General features: G+C 34.8%; 1 protein-coding gene across 1 annotated transcript; it reads left to right on the plus strand.

The window, feature by feature from the left end:
* Nucleotides 1–1078: 1078 nt before the first annotated feature.
* Nucleotides 1079–4981, plus strand: LOC123655192 (heat shock 70 kDa protein cognate 4). The gene is made up of 3 exons (XM_045591029.1): nucleotides 1079–1181; nucleotides 1785–1989; nucleotides 3115–4981. The coding sequence occupies exons 2-3, from the start codon at nucleotides 1785–1787 to the stop codon at nucleotides 4878–4880; spliced, it is 1971 nt and encodes a 656-aa protein (XP_045446985.1). The 5' UTR covers nucleotides 1079–1181; the 3' UTR covers nucleotides 4881–4981.
* Nucleotides 4982–9478: the final 4497 nt, after the last annotated feature.

The raw sequence follows: 9478 nt of genomic DNA on the forward strand, positions 1-9478 counted from the left end.
CCCCACCTTGCTTTATTGATTTATTTTTCTATCGCAAAATGGCGGCAAATATTTTATCTGTGGTAGGCACTCAATGTCAACGATGTCAAACTCAATTATTAATGTTGTGCTTGAAAAATATCGATATAAAATTTTATTTAATACAAGACAGTAACTCCAAATGTTAAGTAGTTTTAGATCTTTCTAATTAAGCTACAGAAAAAAGCCTTCTGACCTATATTAAATTCACTAAATAGATAAAAATACAATAGGATGAGTTAACATGAATCGTGAGTGGTATTTAGAGTGTTTATTATTCTATAATGAGTAAATAGCTATACATAAACTAAACTACTTTCGAATATACGTAGTTACGTACATTGCGAGGTTAGAAAATGCATATTAAATTGAATAGCTTCTATTTTAAATTTAATTCGGCACCTTAAACTTAATTTTTTTTTTATCGCTTACAGTTCGTCAGATATGGGCAATTAATACTAATTTTTGAATTATAATTTAAATATCGCATTCAGCTCTGTTAATATATTATTAAATAGGAGACATAAAATACGAACTCAGGATTTATACGTAAAAATAGTTAAAATAACAATAATATGGACAGAATAAATTAATCAAGAAATACATAGTTTTCAAAAGATTATTCATAACAAACTCTCTGAATCTGACCTTCCCTTAGATCAAAGGATAAATTTGCTTAATTATTCAAAAATGCGTGGTTCCTCAAAAATAGTTTCAATAATCAGCGCATCGGGTAATTGGTATACACAAACGTTTTTTATTTCTTTAAATTTAAGGAAACAAATGAAAATAGTCCAAAAAATATTGCTTATTTTTTATCTTGTAACAAGCTACAAAATAAAACAAAAGTCGATACTCGATATATTTTAAGGATGCAACATCACTGCTTATGACAGAAAACGCTTGAATTCAATATGGACGTCCTGGAATAGAAAATTCAAACCAATAGTAGCGTTACCCGCCAAAAATGGTTTAATCTTATTGGTCGAAAGCCAGGAATATTCCAGAAAGCGCTCGTGACGTCTAGTGATTACGTACTCGGATATAAAGTCCCCGTACAGCGTCGTGCGCCATCTTATTTCGTGAAAAGAGGCCGTCAATCGCGCACCTTTGCTGAGTGTTCTACTATTAAGTCTTATAAAGAAGAAGCTAAATCTGAAGCAGTAAGTATTGAAATTCTTTGAATTTTATATTTTTATAATTATAATTCATAAGATTTAACGATTTGTTCTATATTAATATTATATGTGATATTTTAAAACAGTAGGTCCTATATTAAACGGAAAGTACCTTGGAACTTGTTTCCACGATTAGTCACTAAATAATTTATGTAATTTTTGCAGTTTTGTCTTTTTAAAACATACCTTGTTGTAACTTTCATAATGATTATTATTACCGATTCTAACAATATTTTTTGCACGGACAACCTTAAATTACTAATTCTAATTACACGTGGTTACGTCTGAAACAATTTTAGGTCTTCAGTATTACATTTGTTTAAGCTTTATGCTAATTCTGTCAGTTCTCTAACGTTTCCAGAACGTTCCGAACGTTCCCGCATCGATTGTTCGCTTACATAGATGGCCGCCATGCGTTTACCGCGTGATTTTTTTTTTTTTGTATGGAAATACGTTGCCTAATTTACATCAGATCGCAATTATACCGTTAATTAAATTATTAAGGTTATATTAGTCGAGAATAATAATTATTCATGTTCATTTTATGAAGGAAATATTTAATTTAACGACATCTTGATATTGTTTCAGATGGCTAAAGCACCTGCGGTAGGTATTGATCTGGGTACCACATACTCGTGTGTGGGTGTCTTCCAACACGGTAAAGTGGAAATTATCGCCAATGACCAGGGCAACAGGACTACGCCCTCATATGTTGCGTTCACAGACACCGAACGTCTCATCGGCGATGCCGCTAAGAACCAGGTGGCAATGAACCCTAACAACACCATTTTCGGTAAGTTATATTTTATGGTTAACGGTTTACATCATGGCCGCGTGGGTCTAATTTACCACCAAAAATAACTAATAATTTGATAACTAAGCTGTGCCTACTATTGTTGCTATTTCGTTTTATAAATTAAAAGTGATACTCTCCTTTATATAATAGAAATTAATTTAGAACAAGTTTTTACAAAATAGAAAATCTGCAATATCAACACCATGTATGGCTAATATGAAAATGTATATACACAATTTTAAATATATATTGTAAATATCCATCCTTGATGCTTACAATAATAATTAATCTTCAAAGTGACTACAATGTCTGTAACATAATGTGGATAAAGAAAAGAATGTTTATTAGATAATTATGAGAATATTGGTAATTAATAATTATCATAATGGTACTATCATTAAGCCATGATGTTCTGGATGCATCTATATAAATGATAAAAATGTAGTCTTTATTGCATATTTATAAGTTTTATTGTTTTACAATTAGTTATAGAACATGCCATAAACCTTATTATTATTTAGTGGTTGTAGATGTATTTTTGATTGCAATAAGGTGTATTATAGAACATGGGCGAGAATACTAATAAATTGTAAATGAAAAAAAAAAAAAAAAGGTTGTCAAGTAATTGGTCCAAATAAAGATTTATTTTCATTAGAAAGGGGTTTACATAGCTAAATTGACAAATTTATAACATTTGTTTGCCAATTTGATGCAATATATAGAAACCTTGACATCAGTCATCCAAACTTTGATGACTCATGTTTAGGTAAATTTGATTACTCATAGTATTGGTCGGATGAATATGAAATTCATATTAGTACTTTATCATTGCATTGTTTTGATAAGCAACATCCTGTGGTTTTTTGAACTTTCATTTTTATTGTTAGACCAGATATGCTATTTTTTAGCTCTTATCAATTAAATAATTTTTGTATAGACTATCTTTCATTTCCAAATTTGATTATTTTACTTTTTTGGAATTTTTATGATGATATCCCAATATACTAGACTAGAGTCTCTGAACATATTGAATGATAAAAATAATCTGAGAATTTTTTTCAACATATTATACAATGATAAGTATCATAAATAAGCTTCTCATTAGCCTTCTCTATGTTACAGATGCTAAACGACTTATTGGTCGCAAATTCGAAGATGCCACCGTACAGGCTGATATGAAGCACTGGCCGTTTGAAGTGGTCAGTGATGGAGGTAAACCAAAGATTAAGGTATCATATAAAGGCGAAGACAAGACATTCTTCCCCGAGGAAGTCAGTTCAATGGTTCTCACAAAGATGAAGGAAACAGCCGAGGCTTACCTCGGCAAAACGGTGCAAAATGCAGTAATTACGGTTCCAGCGTACTTTAATGACTCACAGCGACAGGCCACAAAAGATGCGGGTACCATCTCTGGCTTGAACGTTCTCCGAATCATCAATGAACCGACTGCTGCTGCGATTGCGTACGGTCTTGACAAAAAGGGAGGTGGAGAACGTAACGTCCTTATTTTCGATCTCGGCGGTGGTACTTTCGACGTGTCCATCCTGACCATCGAGGATGGTATCTTCGAAGTCAAGTCCACAGCCGGTGACACGCACTTGGGAGGCGAAGACTTCGACAACCGTATGGTTAATCACTTCGTCCAGGAATTCAAGAGGAAGTACAAGAAAGACCTTACCACCAACAAGAGGGCGCTCCGTAGGTTGAGAACTGCCTGCGAGAGGGCGAAGAGAACTCTTTCGTCTTCGACCCAGGCCAGTATTGAAATCGATTCTCTCTTCGAGGGTATCGACTTCTACACCTCGATTACTAGAGCTCGTTTCGAAGAACTGAACGCTGATCTGTTCAGGTCCACCATGGAGCCCGTCGAAAAGTCTCTCAGAGACGCCAAAATGGACAAATCTCTCATCCACGACATCGTACTTGTCGGTGGATCCACTCGTATCCCCAAGGTGCAGAAGCTCCTTCAAGACTTCTTCAACGGCAAGGAGCTTAACAAATCCATCAACCCTGACGAGGCCGTCGCTTACGGTGCTGCAGTACAAGCTGCTATTTTGCACGGCGACAAGTCCGAGGAGGTCCAGGACTTGCTATTGCTTGACGTCACTCCGCTGTCGCTCGGTATCGAGACCGCCGGCGGTGTCATGACCACCTTGATCAAGCGCAACACGACCATCCCCACCAAGCAAACTCAAACCTTCACCACATACTCCGATAACCAACCCGGCGTACTCATCCAAGTATTCGAGGGTGAGCGTGCGATGACGAAGGACAACAACCTCCTCGGTAAATTCGAACTGACAGGTATTCCTCCAGCGCCTCGTGGCGTTCCTCAGATCGAAGTTACATTCGATATCGACGCAAACGGTATCTTAAACGTATCAGCCGTCGAAAAATCGACCAACAAGGAGAACAAGATCACCATTACCAACGACAAGGGTCGTCTCTCCAAGGAAGAAATCGAGCGCATGGTCAACGAGGCTGAAAGGTACAGGAATGAGGACGAAAAACAGAAGGAGACCATTCAGGCTAAAAACGCCCTCGAGTCTTACTGCTTCAACATGAAGTCTACAATGGAGGATGAGAAGCTCAAGGACAAGATTACTGACTCCGACAAGCAGACCATTCTAGACAAATGCAATGACACCATCAAGTGGCTCGACTCGAACCAGCTCGCTGATAAGGAAGAATACGAGCACAAACAGAAGGAATTAGAGGGCATCTGCAATCCGATCATTACTAAGATGTACCAGGGTGCAGGAGGAGTCCCCGGAGGCATGCCAGGCGGTATGCCAGGTGGTATGCCGGGCTTCCCTGGCGGAGCGCCCGGAGCCGGTGGCGCAGCCCCCGGTGGCGGTGCCGGACCCACCATCGAGGAGGTTGATTAAACACTAAACATTCCATAACTTTCACAATTTAAGATCTAATTGCTCTGTGGTGTTGTAACGCCTCTGAAATTCTAATGCAAATATAAAAAAAATAAATTATATTTATTCGTTTGATTTTTTCCTTTTACCTGATAAATAACGAAAGTAACCAATTTAAGATTCTAATTTAGAAATCGCTTCAGCTATAATATATTTAATATTTAATTACACAGAAAAAAAAATAATTACCCCTAACAATGAAAATTAATCCTTATGAAATTATATACCGTACTCTGAAATGAAGGAAATTAAATTACTTGAAAAAAGAAATAGTACCCCTGTGGCGTCGATATTAGGTTAACTCTTTTACCGCCTTAGTCGGATTTGTCATTTATGCGACAAAAAATTTTGGCCTTATTCCGCCTGAGTCGGATTTATCCGATACAAAACCTTTTGTATTATATATTCAATTACTAAACGTGTTATGTTTAGCCTAAAATACTTTTTTTTTTTTCGAAAGTTTATTCAACCTTTTAACTATTAGAGTTTATTTCAAGTATACACTCCCTAGGTGACAATCTAGAAACGCCTTAAAATTCTTATTTTTAAACAAAGTTCTGTTGAGAATAATAACCTAGTTACAACTGATGGAAGCTTCTCAGGCCTTGCGTAAATATAATTGTTGAATTTACTTCCTTGCACACGGGACGATACCTTCGATTGCCTACGAGTTAGTTGCGCCAAGGCTGCCAACAACAGCGTGTGCAATTTCTGTAAGTAAATTCATTTTGAAATTTCTCATAAGCCTTTGACCCCACCTCAGTATTCATGAAACTTTTTTGTAAATACTAAATAGCTTTGAATTAGTTATAGTAGTAGTAGTAGATCGAATTAATTAGCTCATAAAGTACTGCCTCAAATCAGAAGACGAGCGTTGAACAAAAGGTTGCCATGTGAGCTACCTACGTTTAAGCTTGGTAGATGTGCTGAGATAGCATATGCCTGCACCTGACCGTGAAGAAGTTGAAGAAAAATAAAAGAAAAAAAGAAAGAAGGTGCCACACATGTTCTTTGAATCTTCAATCGTATGCTTTTGCATGCATAAAACATGTACACCTTCAATGTACAAAGCAAGTTTGCCCAGACTGTGTGTTAATTGATGACCGCATTTTTTTTTTTGTTTCTATTATAGTACCTACCCATTTATTTATTTAATTTTTACTCTATGGAAAAACTCAAAACATGAGAGCATAAGAGTTCTCGTAGACTCATAACTCGGTATGAGAATTTGGTTTGCATTTGTCCATGTTTTATAAGATTTTTTCCATAGGGTATATGCCGTTTGCTAGACAGACTATTCAAAATTAGATTTTTGGTAAATTTGTTGATTTTTAAAATTTTTAAAATTTAATTTATGCTTGATTTATGATTCTCGTTGATTTTTGCCAAAAATTTCTAAGTGTTTTCTAAACTTTGATGTAACAGTTAAATATATCCACTAAAGGTTATTCAGCACTAAACCCTAAAAAACCTAAATATTTTTAAATATAACAAGGCTAGTTTACACTTTGCTTAGTGCGTGTGCGGGTGCTTAGTAAATGCGAGTGCGAGTACGAGTCCTTAGTGCTAGTTGTGTTCAATATTGTTTAGCTCCTGCACTTAGTAAAATTCAATTGTTGGACGTCGAAACAGCAAGTATGGACTGGATTATATTTAGGGTCCTTATAATTATAAAGACATTCAGGTTATAGATACTCCTGTACAATCACTAAACAAGTATGTCCAAACGTGCTTAGCCCGACAAGCTGCGAGTAAAAGGGAAGTAAAGGCGCGCGGGACGGGGCTACTCGTAAAAAAATAGAACACGTCTCTACGCTACTTTATTACGCTGATTACTAATCAATCGCACTAACCAGTTGCAGTTCACACATGTTTTGTCATAATCATTAAGCACCTGCACTACACCTGCACTCACACTAATCAAAGTGTAAACTAGCCTTTACACATATATGGGAAGGGACTGAGGCCCATATCAGTGTTTATGTGAATTAGTAGGTAAAGGTTAAACTTGTTATATACAGGTGCTATCGCAAGAAAGCGATGCAACGTGAGCAATATATTACATGACGTAAGTATATAATGCGATAACGTGAATAGCACGTTAATTGAGGTAAAGCCAATATTAATATCTTATCTCGACACGACAGGAAACATACGTATTAAGTACGTAGTGGTAAAATTATTTTTACTCTGCCTGTCGGCGCTAAACGTTATAAGAAGTATGTAGAATGTTTCGAAACAATATTGCATTGCCTAAAGCCTAGGATACTCTCTACTATAAATCTAACTAAACCTTAAAAGTATGGAACCAAGGCATTCCTTTATAGGAAATAGCCATAGGCATTTTACTTAGACTATTTTTGAAGTAAAACTTAATCTTTACGCACGCTTGACTTGGTAACTGGTGAATGCGTGACGAGAGCGTTACGAAAAATGTGATCAGATGAGCGAACGGAGCAAGAGAGAGGTGCGAGCACACATTTTCTTTCTCCCTTTTTCTCATAGACAGTTACGTTTCGTAAATCTAAGACACGGTGCAAGACTATTGTGATGAAGTTTTCTCTAGTCGTGTGGTCTAAAGCACACCCGTTTTTTTTTATTTCAAATATTATTCATATCAAATATTATTCATATCAAATGCTAAGAACTACATACTACAATATATAATTTACTAGCGACTCGTCCCGGCTTCGCTCAATTGCAAAAACTATCAGTGTTCCTCTACTATATTATTCATGTATTACCTATACCTACATATAAACCTTCCTCTGGAATCACTCTATTTACTAAAAGAAACCGCATCAAAATCCGTTTCGCAGTTTTAAAGATCTAAGCATACAGATAGCGGCAATCGATTTTGTTTTATACTATGTAATGATTTCCACGATGTAATTTAAGACTTGGCGACTACACTGTAGCAAAGATTAATTTAGTAGACAAATTTATTTTAGTTCTATAAATATTTTAGTTCTAAACGTTCAAAGAAATAATTATTTAGGGAGATAACCTCGCGTTTATTAATAAACGTTCTATTATAGATTAGATTCGTATACCAAACTATTTTTGCACTATGTCTGTTAGACATTGAGTAGATATTGAGTAGTAAAAATGTAATTTCGCCGGTGTATTTTAATACTTAGACGTATCCAAGTATAATAATAATTATACTGGATGCATTTCTTAGTTATTATCCAGACAATAGGAATTAGAAATTTAATTGTTTATATGACGATATAATACGTAAATATATTTTTTTAATTTAAGTTTGTCTACTTGTATCGATGACGTATATTTTTATTTCTTATCAATTGTTCTCATCGTTAATAGTTAAAATGTAACTAAACCAGTTAATCCTTTCAAAGTCATACACAGAATTTTTCTTTATAAATTTTCTACTATCGCTAAATCCGGATTCTTCGGTCGATATTAAGGCTTATCGAAGATGTTATCCGGAATCAAGATTAAATGAATTTAATATTGTTATCAGAAGGTCGTAGATTCCTTTTCGATAATTCTGGAACTCGCTGATCAAATAGATCACTTAGCTAGTTTTTGGCACATTTATATTTAGTACCTGGGTGACCGAGCTCCGCTCGGTATTTTTAGTAAATCGTGAAGGATTAGTAGTAGAAAAGAGTTAAAATGATTCGCTGCCAGTTTGGATGAAGTCTTTTTTAACCGACTTCAAAAAAAGGAGGAGGTTTCTCAATTCGGCTGAAGGAAACTCAATATATATATATCGCACCTTCGGTGCAACAAAGTCACAATTCAGGACACTTTTTTTGTTATGTCTTTTATTAGGACTTTTTGATAATTTAATATAAGATTTTTAAACTATAGCAAAGAAAGTAAACTATTAATTTTATAAAGATTTCAAACCTACCATAAATAATAATCCAGAAAAGAGGAAGTAAAAGCGAAAAAAAAAAAAATTAAAAGTCCTCTCCTGTAAAATTAAGAAATAAGCTGTTGTGACTTTGTTGCACCGAAGTTGCGATATATATATCACTACATAGCATAAAACAAAGTCGCTTTGTCTGTCCCTATGTCCCTATGTATGCTTAAATCTTTAAAACTTCGCAACGAATTTTGATGAGGTTTTTTTTAATAGATAGAGTGATTGAAGAGGAAGGTTTATATCTATAATAACATCCATTAAATAGTGGAGATATACTGTTATTTTTGAGGTTTCTATTGTGATGTCGTAAATAATTACAATTTTACCGCTTACATTGCAAACGCAGCCTGAACCCTACGAGATTTATCAAAATAATGTACTAAGTATTATACACATTGAAAAGTTCTACAGAAAACTCCGCTATGGTATATATGTCTATCTCTTATGAATATCCCACAATAAATTTTTTTTGTCATTTAATTTTTACGACAAATAATGGCTAATTTTCAAAGCGATTTTAATCAATACAGCATTAATCCTTATCTAATTAAATACCTTAAATACATTGTTGATTTAATATAGATCTATATGGCCCTTTACAGTATATGATTTAAATAAATATTTTTGAAGATATTGTAGATTTAAAAATTGCGGTACGTAG

This window comes from Melitaea cinxia, chromosome 7, assembly GCF_905220565.1.
Source record: "Melitaea cinxia chromosome 7, ilMelCinx1.1, whole genome shotgun sequence".
NCBI classification, from domain to species: domain Eukaryota; kingdom Metazoa; phylum Arthropoda; class Insecta; order Lepidoptera; family Nymphalidae; genus Melitaea; species Melitaea cinxia.

Excerpts from the sequence above, each read along its gene's own strand:
- LOC123655192 (XM_045591029.1), top strand. The coding sequence starts at position 1,785 with ATGGCTAAAGCACCTGCGGTAGGTATTGATCTGGGTACCACATACTCG. Across the intron at positions 1,990-3,114 it reads CCCTAACAACACCATTTTCG|ATGCTAAACGACTTATTGGT; the intron begins GTAAGTTATATT and ends TCTATGTTACAG.